This window comes from Cynara cardunculus (assembly GCF_001531365.2).
Source record: "Cynara cardunculus var. scolymus isolate 2C chromosome LG 5, CcrdV1, whole genome shotgun sequence".
NCBI lineage: Eukaryota > Viridiplantae > Streptophyta > Magnoliopsida > Asterales > Asteraceae > Cynara > Cynara cardunculus.
The window spans coordinates 36,578,908-36,592,556 of record NC_037532.1 but is presented as its reverse complement, the minus strand read 5'-3'; the positions used below and the strand labels follow the sequence as shown (position 1 = coordinate 36,592,556).

The window sequence follows — 13,649 nt, the reverse complement described above, 5'->3', positions numbered from 1 at the left end:
AAAGGGTATTTAGGTAAAAAGTAATATATCTTTGATACACGAGTTGTCAGACATATGAACAACTTGTATATATCTTCAAACCACATCAAAAAAAAAGATTAGACATGTGAATCGTATGAACATCTTCTGTATATTCAGGAGTCAATTCTGCTGTATGTACATGAACACCTATGAACCAAGACATCTAGGGCTGTGTGTGTTTCATACGTGTTCACATGTTCTGTGTGTGTATATGTATTCATATGAACATCTAGTGACTTGAATATACATGAACACTTATGAATCACGGCATCTAATGCTGTGTGATTTCCGATGTGTTCATATTAGACTAGAAGGTATTCTTTGTATAGTTCCAGGTAGTTAGTTGGTATTCTTTGTATAGTCCAAGGGACTATTTTGTAACATCCATGTTTATATATTGCAATACAAGAGAGGGGGAAAGACGGGCATTTAGTTAAACTCTATTAGTTCATATGTCAAAGATGAAAACTATCGATTAAAATAAATGTGAATTATAGAATACGAACACGTGTGAAACCCCAATGTCAATATTGCATCATGATTAATTGTGATATTTTCAAATTTGTAACTCCAATTAATTATTTGGGAGTTATATAAAATGACAAATCTTGTATTTAATATATGAGTTACATTTGAACCAAAAGAAAAGATGGAATATAATTGGTTGAGTTTGGTTAACATAGCTAACACAAAAAAATTAGTTAGTATTTGAACCAAACTCTCTCTCTTTCTCTCTCTCTCTCTCTCTCTCTCTCTCTCTCTCTATATATATATATATATATGTATATGTGTGTGTGTGTGAGACAATGACAAATCTGGTATGGAGCATAAGGTGGCACGTGCCACCATAGTATTCCTCCGTCAAAGGGTAAAAGTTTCAGGTTTGTGCAAGATGCAACCGTATCAATTTGTTGTGTGTCATCCTATGTATTTTAAAACTACAACGAGAACAAGTTTTATTTGGTAAAATTAGTTTGCAATGTTTTTATTTCACCTTGGACTCAAGTTCGAATCTTGTTAGTATCATTTTCATTTGAAAAAAGTTATGTATATTTGTTTCTCTGACTATATTGAAACATGGGTAAGACATGTTTGTTAGTAGCTTAATAGGAGTTACAGCTTATTCGATCAACTATAAATGACAAGTTGATAGCAGCTTAATGACATAAAAAAATGACTTATTAAATAAGCTTGTAGGGGGAGTTTTATGAAGAAAACCAAGTTTTTTTTTCTCTAAATCTACTCCCATTTAAAAATACGTTTTTTCCATTTATGAAAAAAGCCCTCCAAAGAATATCTTTTCAATTTATACAAACAAATTACTCCGCACATACAAAACTCCCATAAATGACTTGAAGAAAAACAAACCAAACAACCCATAAATGTTATCTACATCTTAAGTGTTTGTGTTGTTTATTTTCTAAGAGATGTTAAACCCTCAAACCCTATTTCACCACTTGGTTTCAAAAAGGGAAACCATAAGTTGGTTTTAAAAGGGTAATTCAACAAGCAAAGAAAACAAAACAATCTTTATGTATGGAATAACAAGCTTTTTGATTAAGCACTTAGTAATAAGAAGAAAACAAGATCATTCAAAAGCATTGGGTGAAGAACCCACTTGTAAATTTCCACACATACAAACATAAAGCATCAAACTTGGCCACAAAAGAGCTCTTTAACCCTTGTGACAATAACCCATTTGCCATTTAGGGTTTAAAAGGTTGAGAGTTCAAAAAAGAACCCAAGAAACATAAAAGCCTCAAACTTGAAACAAACCCATAAGAGCAAGACTATCTCATTGAACCCAAAACCTAACCTCTTAAACTACCTATTTGACTACTCTCCATCAAGAATCATATACTACTATTTTTGTACATGCTTCTAACACAAACACTAATTCTAAGAAACCCGGGCTATCTGCAAACCAGGTGGTTGCACTGTGATTAGTCGGCTTGCACAACGGGTTGGATATTCAGGTTAATAAAAAAAAATCTAAGAAACCCTAAAAAAAGAGCTAATAAAACTAGTGAAGAAAAACAAAGATGGGATATAGAAAACAACCCTAAAAAAGGCAAGAAATTTAATTGGCTTTTCCTGCATTTGAAAGGAGTTTGAATAAAGAATCCAAATCCGGTGAAGTAAAAAACTCCCTGTTTCCACTATAACAAGTGGTCACCGGCCGGCGTTTCCTCGGCGGCGGCGGACACGGCAACATCTCCGGTATCATTGAGTCTTTCGACGTCGGAGTGGTGTCGCCGGAGTTGGAATTTGAGTTCTCATCGTCTTCTTTCACCTTTTTTGTAACTATAGACCTCAAAGGAGCTCTCATGGCGATTCCAGCAATCACCCATTTCTTCCCTTCTAAAGATTCCCCATCTACTTGATGCTTTTTCGAAAAACCCATATCGAAAACTCGATAAAGATTGCTTTTCGAACAAATCCCAGATCAAAAATCAAACTTTTGATGCAATTTAGCAACCAAGATTGTAGAACAAGTGAAGAATATAAGAATATATGCAGAATGAAGGGTTTTTGGAAGCTTTGAAAATGGAGGCGGTAAAGGATAAAGAGAGAGAAAGTGGGGTTTATATATATATATATAATATATATATATAAATGAGACCCTAAAAACGAATTTGCTTAGGATTCTGTTTGCCCGTAAATTTCCGGGCAGCAAAATGAAGAAAAATTTGGCGCCATAATTCAACAACGGCTCTCTTTCCCGCGCGATTTGGGTTTTGGGTTTCCAATGTTATTATGTTCCGCCGTGATTGGTTGTGAGAGGACGGTGGTGGTGTGGTGGCCGGCGGTGGTTTTCATTATTGAGGTCAGCAATGGGCCCACTGTTCAGAGGATAACAGGTTAATAGATAGTCCTTTTTGAGTTGGGCCAGATGTATAAAGTACATGTTTTGACCCGAAAAGTAGACCCAAATGACCATGTTTGTTTTATTCGGGTAGAGGCGGCTAAATTGAGCCTGGCCCGGGCTTGGAACCCGTTATCGTTAGGGGTTGTAAAAAAATCGAACGAATACAGGCAGTAAAATAACAAATTTTAAACCATAAGAATGGTGTATGATTGGTTTGAGCTTGACTCCAAAGATCAAAAGTGTCAGGAGGTCTCAAGTTCACATCCAAGGAGAAACAAAAATCCTCTTGTGACCACGGAGGTTCAAATGCAGTGACTCCGGGCTACCTCTGAAGCATATGGTCCCCTGGGATTAGTCGGCTCACATAGCGGGTTGGATATCCAGGTTAATTAAAAAAAACGAATTTTTTGTGTGTTCATGTTTGTTTATTAAGAAAATGTGTTTGTTCGTTTGTTAATATGTTAAATGAACGAAGATAAACGAATGGACAAGATGAATATAAAATGGTAAATTGCATGAAAAAGTAACGTACTTTCACTTGATTCTTATTTTAAGTAACGTACTTTCAGAACTTTATTTTGATACCTAAGATGTAAAGTTTTAAACATTTAAATACCTGGTTGAAGATTACTTTTAGATTTTTTAAAAAAAATTCATGTCACTAATCACATCAACAAATAATAATGAGTTGAATATTATATCACTCATCACATCAGCATGATAACTGGTTAATGCTTCAACCGGTAGGTACTTAAATATTTAAAATTTTACATCTTAAATATCAAAATGAAAATTTTTAAAAATACATTACTTAAAATATGAATCAAGTTAAAGTACGTTGTTTTTCATACAATTTGTCCAGTGAAAAAAACCACCCTTGTCATTTTATTTGTAACAAATAATATAACAAAATTAAAACTGGGTAAACTTAAGTGGTAAAAAGAAATTCTATAATTTTAATTTAATTAATGATTTTAGTTGTGAATAATTATTATTTTTGTCCCTGTAGTTTGTGAATATTTACTATTTTCGTCCTTGTGGTTTAGAGATTGTGATTTTAGTCCCTATGGTTTTGTAAATTTTTCATTTTCGTTCTAGGCTAATTCCTACTTGTACGTACGAAGAACCAAAACATTAAAGAGTTGTAAACCACATGGACCAAAAACTGCAATGAATAAACGTAAATAGCAAATTCTAAAGTACGAAAATAACAGTGAATTACAACCCATTTGGACGAAAACTGCAATTTCTACACCACAGGGACGAAAAATTGAGTGGTGCACGAACCAGTAACCATGCCTACATAGATCCTGGATTATTAGTCGGGATCAGGACAGGGACCGCCCTGCTCGTTTTTTAAGGAGCGAATTTGGGATCGTTTCAGGACAGGTTTATGGCTAACTCTAGGTAGAGGTGTGTCGTTAGGGTTGTAGATGAGTTGAGTTTGACTGGTTTGAAAACGTTTCGATATCTCAATCCAACTAATACATGCATAAAAGAACCTGGGTTACAACTTACTGGAGCGGAGATGATACAAGTGTTTGTGTGTGACGCAACTCCAAATCAATAACGGATAACCAATTGATATACAATGACAAATCAAGGGAGAGTCGGATTGATGACCATATGATTTACAAAAATAATGTAAAGTAATTGAAGTTATTGTATGGATTTAGGGAACAAAAAGGAATATATGATCGACAACTACAACTGTAAACGTAAGCCATAAAACAATTTCAACGTAAACTAAGTGGATCGTTCAATCGCGCCCCAGATAAGCATACAAGCCCATATAAACACATGTACTGGATCTCTATTTAGGCCCGTAAAACCCTGCATATACATAAATACCTAAAAACAGGTATATCTGCGTCTTTACATGTATAATTACCAAAATGCCCTTTTATCAGATACGTTATAAAATAGAAAGGACTAGAAGCGGACCATTCTCACACCCTCCTTTCTCGTAGTGTCCGCCGCACTCTCTGACCTTTGTCAAACCTGATTGCGACAGGTATGATTATCCTTTTACGTTTTAGATTCTATTTACTAAATAAGGAGTCGATTGACGATCTGTTTTCTATTTTGCTTTCGATTGTGTTTCCGATCTATATAAACCATGGATTTGACTGCCCCTAACGTTCATCTGATCTTATATGTTATTAATACCGATCATTTACCACCATATATGCACGATTGTTTTCGTTCATTATTGTTTAAAAAAAACACACAAATTTTAACCATTTAATATTTTACAACGATTTTAACACCATATTCGTTACACAACATATATATACAAGTTACTGTGGTTTGTAGGATACAAAATGTAAACAGTAAACACATCTTAGCTTTTGGTTTCGTAGCCCTTTAATTATCTGGTTGTTTGATCTATCAGCTCCTTCAATCGATAGTTATTTTAAAATATTTTTATTTTTTCCCTTACCATACACGTTACCCTTGTCCCGAGAGACTAAAAAGCCGGATTTTAGTATACCGGTCGGTGGATTCATGAATACAACATTAAAATACCAAATAAAGTACATCTGGGCCCGCCCATTGACTAGTGGGGTAGATTGTTTTTTTTGGTTATATCTCCGATAGATTCTCTATAATTTTTGTAATATAAAAAATCTAAAAGTTAAAATTTTTAAAAACATATTCAACTCCAACAAACTTTTTTTTTTTTAACTTTAAAGATTTCAAAATTAATTATATTATTAAAGTATTATATAGCTTGACCATCACAACACTATTTTAATATTAATAGCAAGGGTAAATTGTACGAAAAAGTAACGTACTTTAAGTTGATTCATATTTTGGATAACATACATTTAAAACTTCCATGTTTGTGCATAAGATGTAAAATTTCAAACATTTAAGTACCCAGATAACCGGTTGAATACTAATTTTAGATTAAAAAATTTTATGTCACTAACCACAGGATAATGCTTCAACCGGTTACCCGGATATTTAAATGTTTAAAACTTCACTTATTAAGTACAAAAAACGAACAAAAGTGATAACTTTTAACAAACAAGGACTAAATATGTAATTTACTCGAAAGAAATAGTAAATTATGATTTTTGTCCCGCTGGTTTGTTAATATTTCGATTTTCATCTCTAGGATTTGGAAATTGCAATCTTAGTTGTTATGATTTGCAATTTATTGTTTGTTTTCATCCTTAGACTAGGGTGTTCACTGGTTGAGTCGATAGAATTGAAGACATTTGAACAATTCAACCAAATGCTTGCAACTTGAAAAATCTCAATTCAACCCAAACCAAACCAAGTGCAACCTAACTCAACCCAAACCGTAAGGGATGATCGGGTTGATACTCTAGTACATCGAAATATTTTCTTAACATTGAATATATATTGTTTTATATAACCAACTCATAATTTTCTATTCTATCATTAAATATTTGGTACAACTTATCCATACTTCTTAAATATTAAGTATGTTATATTTCGTTAATTTCTCAACCTGCATATACATACAATAAGTATGTCATATTCAGTTAATTTATCAACCTGCACACACACACACACACACACACACACACATATATATATATATATAGAGAGAGAGAGAGAGAGAGAGAGAAATATGTTAGTTATTATACAACCCATGACATTTGTGCAACCAATACAACCCAATCTCAACTGTCAATTTCATTTGATTAATATGTGATTTTATAGAAGTTTTGATTGTTTCCTAATATAAAGTATTGATCATAATTAATGAACCATATTCATCTTCCATAAATATTCAAACCATAATAAATAAACTCTCATTATTTTCATAAATATCTCAATTTATTGGGTTGCATTGATTGTACAAATGCAACATGTTGTATTTGAAACAAACTCTCTCTCTCTCTCTATATATATATGAGGTATATTGAGATGAATAAATTGAAAATATATATATGTAAAGAGGGTATGTGATGATGTAATTGTTTAGTATACATATTAATAGAGATTCAATAATCATATTAAATCTAAGAAATAAAAAAATACCAGGTTCATCGGGTTGAGTTGAGTTTAAATAAAAGTAACTAAATATCAATCTAATTCTCAACGGGTTGAAGATTTTTCAACTCGATTAAACATCGAGTTGAGTTATTTTGGTTGCGTTGGGTTGATCAAGTTGAGTCGGGTTTTTGAGCACCCCTACCCCTAGGCTAATTCCTACTTTAAAGTGTAAGAGACCAAAATTATAAAGAATTTAAGTCACAAGAACTGAAACACCAATAAATTGTAAATCATAAGGATTAAAAAAGCAATAACTTACAAACCATAGGGATGAAAAGCTTAACTTCCAAACCACAGGTACAAAAATCATAATTTTTAACAAACCATAGGGACAAAAACCGTACTTTTTAACAAACCATAAGGACGAAAATTGTAATTTTTAACAAACCACAGGGACTATAAATGTAATTTTCTCTTAATAGAAAAAAAAGTAGCGGGAGGTCACCGCCGGGAACGCAAAAAAATTTCAAAACTTTTCCCGCCGTCGATCTTCCGCCTTCCACCACCCGCCAAAGCCTAAAATTCCACTAAATACTCCTAAATCTCTCCTTCAATCTCTCTCTGCATTTGAAGAAAAGCACAGGAGTTTGCAGATGGATAGCTCCACAAATCAATCTGCCTTCCAAAACATCAGATCCAGTGAGCTCGATGGCTTCAGAGGTAGCTTTTCCAGTTCTTATCTTTTCATTAATACTGTATCGATTTCAAAAATGAGCCAGATTGTTTACAATTGGATTATTCGTCTTCATATTGGAAATTTGTTGAAGTTATTACGTATTTTATGGTTGTTTAAATCGGCGAAGTGAATGTTTTGTATATGTTTTCTTCAGCACGAAAGCGACCGTGTGTGCTCGACGTACTTAGGACATATAGTATAATTGGAGAATTTGCATTTGGACTTGACGAGGACAATGTTACTCCTCCAATGGCTTTATCGTTTTGCAAGGTTTGATTTCACTCGTAACTCAATCGGTTTTACCTTTACACAAGTATATTGGTGTTTTAGCTGTATTATTTTCTAATAAGGGGAAATTTAGAAAAATTCTTAAAATGAATAGACCGTGAAACGTTAATACTAGTATAGTTATGAAGCTAATGGGGGAAAATAATGTATATGTGTGGTTTTTGTTGAACCAAATTCTTGAACACAAATTTTGCAGACAAGCAGAAATGCGCATATACTTGCTGTCACCGGTGAGGATGGCTATGTTAGCTTATACAATACTCGATTCAAATATTCTTGTTCAGCAACTGAAAATGAAAATGCAGGTGAAGATCCATTTACTGATCATATTATATAATTGATGCCTATTCTGCTAGAATGTAGTTTAGAAACTCTGGTATTTTTTGCAGATAAAGCCAGGATATGTGAGTGGCTTGCTCATGACAATGCAATCTTTGATGTATGTTGGATTAAGGTACAGAAGACTCAAACTATTTAATCTTTTCAGATCATTTGATTTGTTGGTAATTGTAATTTTGTGGCTTGAAGATCATTTATTGTAATTAAATGATGTGAATGGCATTCAATTTTTGCAGGATGATACCAATTTACTGACAGCTTGTGGTGATCATAGTGTGAGTAACTAGTATAAATTTTAGATATTTTTGTTTATATCTTGTTATACCCAGTTGACTGATGATATCTATTGTTTATGGACTCTGTACAGATAAAGTTATGGGACAGCGAAGAAAGAAAAGATCTTGCAGTACTGACTGGACACACTGGAAGTGTGAAATCCATCAGTGCCCACCCCTCTAATTATGGTATGCTTGTTTTCTTTCACTTATTATTTCCACCTGAAAGGAACTGGATGCTGACCCTAAGCTTTGGTTCTTTGTGTTTGTTGGTGTTCAACAGATATGATTGTATCGGGTTCAAGAGATGGTTCTTTTGCTTTATGGGACTTACGGAGCTCTAAACGTAGGCGGAACCACTTTTCTACTTCGTAAGTTCCCCATACCTATCCCCATAATTAGAATCGTGCATGAGAGTGTTCCAATATGGAACACGGTCTCCAAATTTTTTGGGGCCAATTATACATGTCTCAGTATTTAGTTAATTATATTTCTTTTAACCTTTACTTCAATTATAATGTTTTAGTTGAAATGTAATGCTTGAGCCTTTTACATTTTTAGTCAATTTGACAATTTCCAATTTCCAATTTTGGCTTTCCAAGAATGAATCTATTTAAGTGACTTTCACAATAGATGATGAACTTTTATACTTTGTGTTATTTATAATTGGTTGATTTATTGTCTTGGTACAAGTTTAACAAGGCCTCCAAAAAGATTGGAATGCCTATATCCATAGTGATCATGCTTTTAATATCAATCAATGCTGAGTAACACTATAATTTCAGGCCAGTATCAGTTGTTCCTGGGGCTCATAGTTCAAATAATAAAGCACGGGGTCGGCATGGCAAGGTTAGTTCCAAGACATTTTTATCTCACTACAAACTCCAATCTACTTGAATTCTAAACTAAGTGTATATTTACTACAGGCTGCTTCCATGAGCATTACATCAGTTCTCTATCTGAAAGATGAGGTTTCCATTGCTACTGCTGGAGCAGCAGACAGGTGTGCAGGAGGCTACTACATTACATTTGCAAGTTCATTTAAAATTAGGGCATTGATGACTTGTTTTGGGTTGTAATCATATCAATGTTGCTTTGTTCCAGTGTTGTAATGTTTTGGGATACAAGAAACCTTACTGCTCCAGTTACTAAGGTCTGGTCTCATGATAACAGACCAAGGAAGTGGGTATGTATCCATATCTAAAATTTAAAACATATATCAGTGTACATTAGATTGATAGAAACCATTGTGATTCCCAACAAGGCAATATGCCATCTCCATATGTGGGGAAGTAGAGTTCTTTTGCTGGCAATGTACATTGATACAACATGTACTTGAATATTTAATTTGCAGTCTAAATATCAGGTGAGATCACATGGCATATCTAGCTTGTCCCAGGATTTAAACGGAGTATATATTTCAGCTTCGTGCATGGACAGCAGGTAGCTTTTTAACGTCTTAACAGCTTTACTATTTGTGCTTTTCAATCTTTACATTTCTTTTGAGAGAAGTTATACACATTATTGCGTGATAACTCAGGCTCTTTGGTTGGTTTTCCATTAAGTCGTGCATGAATAAAGCTGTTTGTGTGGATTAATCTGTCTGAATAAATTGGGAGGTTTTTGTTTGGGAGTCCTTTTTCATAGATGTAAGAAGTGTGCTCTTTATTTGGGAGAGACGGGTGTGGAAAAAAACTTAGCTTTCTGCATAAAATTCTCCTTAAAAGCTTACTGGATAATCTGCTTTGTATATCATTAAGTCACTACCAAAGAGTCATGTATAGCTAACTGAATAAGCTGTGAGTCTCATTAAGCTCAGTAAGATTGCTAATAAGATGCCCTTATCCTCGTAAGCTAGTTTTTTGTATCTTTGATCATGGGACAGTTTAATCTCCATGTATGAATAGCTGTTCCTGAGTTCTTTAAACCACAGCTGATGAGCTTCCATTCAATTCTGAAGTGTCATCTTGGCTCTAAAGATTTGTTCTATATACTCTCTTTTGTTCTTGTTTCTTGATTAGTTACCATGGCTTTCTACAGGATATATCTCTACAATGTACTTCGGCTTGAGGATGGGCCTGTAAAGAGTTTCTCAGGATGTGATATTAGTACATTTTTTGTTAAAGTAAGCATTGCTTCCAACCATCTCTCTTTTGATAAATCTTGTATTTTTGCTTTAGCTAACAACTAAACGGTCTCTATGCCGAAATTTGCAGTCATCATTGAGTCCTGATGCAGCCCATATACTTAGTGGTTCTAGTGACGGAAATGCCTATGTATGGCAGGTAGATCCTCTTCTAGATAACGCTTTTCCATCTTTACGTTTGGGCACTATATAAGTGTTGGATATTTCAAAACAGGTGGATAAACCTCAAGCAGATCCTATCAAGCTCAATGGGCATGGTGGAGAAGTAACCGCAGTAGATTGGTATGCATTTCATTAAACTATATCACTTCTATCATCTTGTAGGGATGATCCCTGGTGTAAAAACTAAGGCTATTCACCTGTGAATCATGGGTTTAGGAGCAATAACTAAGGCTATTCATCTGTGAATCATGGGTTTAAGTCACAAGTCAGCTTTACAAAATGCAAGAAAAGTGCTGCATACTATGATTTTCCTCCGCATGCCTTGCAGAGCTGAGGAGCCTTGGTGCCCCAGGGTTGTCATTGTTTCTTTTATACTTCAAAGATGTATGCAGACTTACCTTGGTTTTATGCATTTTCAGGTGCTCATCTGAGATTGGTAAAATAGCGACTACAGCCGATGATTCTGTGGTAAGTCTTACGAATCAATGAAATCATATCAACATGTTTTTTCCTCTCATAAATTCTTTTAGATTCCCACATTTACCAGCCTTGGACCTATCTTCAAAATATATATCGGAATCCTTTTTCTGTATACAAGAGATCTTTTGGAGAGTAAATAACTTGGTTCCACTTATCCTTACATGGTATGAGAGACAATGTTTATCACTCTAGGTCAACACTACCCACTAAAGACAATGTTTATCACTCTAGGTCAACACTACCCACTAACCCTAGAGATACTACTCACTAGCCCTCTCTTGACACTTTGGGAGCTTTAAGAGTCCCACATTGGCTCTTTTCTCTAGAACGAGATTTCATAATTTTTTAACAAATTTCAAAAAACACAACTTTTCTTGCTACCATTTTGTATTACATCTTATGCAACGTTTGACTGAGCACATAGTTTATACATGTTTGACTATTAGTTAAACGTCTTGGAAACCCTCAACATTGACACTATTTCCAGTTTTGTGGCAAGAAAAATAAATCTTTAACAATTTCAAATGATATCTAATGGGGAAAGATGCATGTTTGAATTCAAATTGTTCAAAAATTCAGATTTTTGCTTCCTTTTTTCAACATTTTTGTATTCCAAGAATACCCTTTTAGAAGTTGGACCGGGGTCTTCATAAAAACAACCTTTTTACTCTTTAAGATGGAGGTAAGATTAGTGTGCATCACACTCTCTTTGCACCCTACTTAGAGCCGTGCGGAAGGGTGTTCCAATGTGTCATATGAAACACGTCCCCCAATTTTTTTGGACCCAAATATACATCTTTTAAGTGATTTTTATGTTGTTTTTATTATTTTGATCCGTAAGATTTTTAATATATAATATATTTGTTTTATTTATTACTTGTCTTATACATGTGTAACCGAGTCCCCAAAAAGATTATAACACCCTTGACTCTATTTTATGTAGTTGGGTTTGTTTGGTTTGGTTTGGTTTTTTTAGTTGGCTTCGTTCTCATACGTATTCACATGTCAGGTCCGGCTTTGGAACATCAACACCAGTTGCTATTCAAACACAAGATCAACCTCATCCATTCGAAGGAGACTATTTGCACTTCCGAAGACCGATCGTACAATGCTTTTCACAAACGAACCTGAACCCGACTCACCACTTGAACCATTGGTCCAGATAAGCTCTCCCAACCCATCATCAAATCCCGAAATGCGAACTCCTGAATCCCTTGGGAAACAGTCATCCAAATCATATATCCGTGAACCATGTGACGGATCACCAGATGCTACGTTAGGCAGCCCGTCTTCTGTTCTGAATCCGCCACCGTCTTTAAAAAGAAAAACCATCTTAGATTACTTTCTGGCTCCTTCATAAGCCTTGCACAGAAGTATCTTATACTACAACTACATTATCAAGATTGTTATATGATGGTCTTTTAATAGGGGGCTAAACTAAAAACAAAATAAGCCCAGTTTTAGATTATAAGTATAAATATGGTTAACAACTTAACATATCCCCCTGGTTATTCTTTTTTTTGATATGGTTCTAGTTTGCTAGTTTTTGGTGTCAAATGTAAAGAGGAGGCTGAATGGTTTGGTGCATAATGATTAAGTGGGTCGGAATGATTAAGAGGTTTTCATAATATAGTGCAAAATGAAATATAATTGTTTGGTAATTGTGTATAATGAAATTAAGGCTCTAAATGGTTAAGGGAGATCTAGGATATAAAACCATTCCGAGGGTTTTAGAACCATTAAGAGATAGATTTTTTTTAATCAAACAAGATTTATCTTTTAACGATTCAAAGATTGTTTCTTAATAAAACTATTAAGAGGTAAACAAACAACCTTGAAGATGTAAATTATGTCATCAAAAGATTGTTAAAATTTTTTGTTAAATGAGGGATATTTTTGTATAATATTGGTTTTTTTTATCTGATCAAAATCAATTTTATTATTTGGTTCATTTGGTTGGGTAAAAGACAAAATTGATAAAAATACAAAAATACTTCTTATTTAATGATCGTTTGAGGGAGAGATTAAATTTGGACGTTCATGATGGTTTTCTAATAATTTCAAAATACAAAGAGAAATTTTATTTTTGATAAACCATAGAGACTAAATTTATAAAATGACTTTCTGATGTATTTATAAGTTTTTTTTGAGTGTTTTAAATCAGATAAAAAAAGTCTGTATTTTTATGATTCTAAAGGGGCTGTTTGAAATTGATTATAAAAACAACTTATTGACTTATTCCGGTGTGACACCGGTAATAAACACTTTTAAGCGTTTAGATAAACAACTTATACCGGTGCCAAACTGGTAATAAGAAGTTTTTGAAGAAATTAAACCATTCTAACTTATAATAAGTTG

The 13,649-nt window shown here is 33.9% G+C and overlaps 2 protein-coding genes across 2 annotated transcripts; one reads left to right on the top strand and one right to left on the bottom strand.

Moving 5' to 3' along the window:
• Positions 1-1,638: 1,638 nt before the first annotated feature.
• LOC112513753 (cyclin-dependent protein kinase inhibitor SMR6-like) lies at positions 1,639-2,511 on the bottom strand. The gene has a single exon (XM_025120111.1). It carries the CDS (start codon positions 2,423-2,425, stop codon positions 2,102-2,104), a length of 324 nt encoding a protein of 107 aa, XP_024975879.1. The 5' UTR covers positions 2,426-2,511; the 3' UTR covers positions 1,639-2,101.
• A 5,007-nt stretch (positions 2,512-7,518) lies between these two features.
• On the top strand, positions 7,519-12,651 carry LOC112513780 (denticleless protein homolog A). The gene is made up of 16 exons (XM_025120141.1): positions 7,519-7,585; positions 7,756-7,871; positions 8,086-8,194; positions 8,279-8,343; positions 8,465-8,503; positions 8,596-8,692; positions 8,787-8,874; positions 9,289-9,352; positions 9,430-9,506; positions 9,608-9,689; positions 9,858-9,946; positions 10,544-10,628; positions 10,720-10,788; positions 10,864-10,931; positions 11,231-11,279; positions 12,301-12,651. Exons 1-16 carry the CDS (start codon positions 7,519-7,521, stop codon positions 12,649-12,651), a joined length of 1,515 nt encoding a protein of 504 aa, XP_024975909.1.
• The last annotated feature ends 998 nt before the right edge of the window (positions 12,652-13,649 follow it).

What these genes read in the sequence shown, in the direction of transcription:
- LOC112513753 (XM_025120111.1), bottom strand. Translation starts at nt 2,425, where the DNA reads ATGGGTTTTTCGAAAAAGCATCAAGTAGATGGGGAATCTTTAGAAGGG.
- LOC112513780 (XM_025120141.1), top strand. Translation starts at nt 7,519, where the DNA reads ATGGATAGCTCCACAAATCAATCTGCCTTCCAAAACATCAGATCCAGT. An exon ending in CGGAACCACTTTTCTACTTC is followed by an intron (nt 8,875 to 9,288) that starts GTAAGTTCCCCA and finishes CTATAATTTCAG; the next exon opens with GCCAGTATCAGTTGTTCCTG. An exon ending in CACGGGGTCGGCATGGCAAG is followed by an intron (nt 9,353 to 9,429) that starts GTTAGTTCCAAG and finishes TATTTACTACAG; the next exon opens with GCTGCTTCCATGAGCATTAC.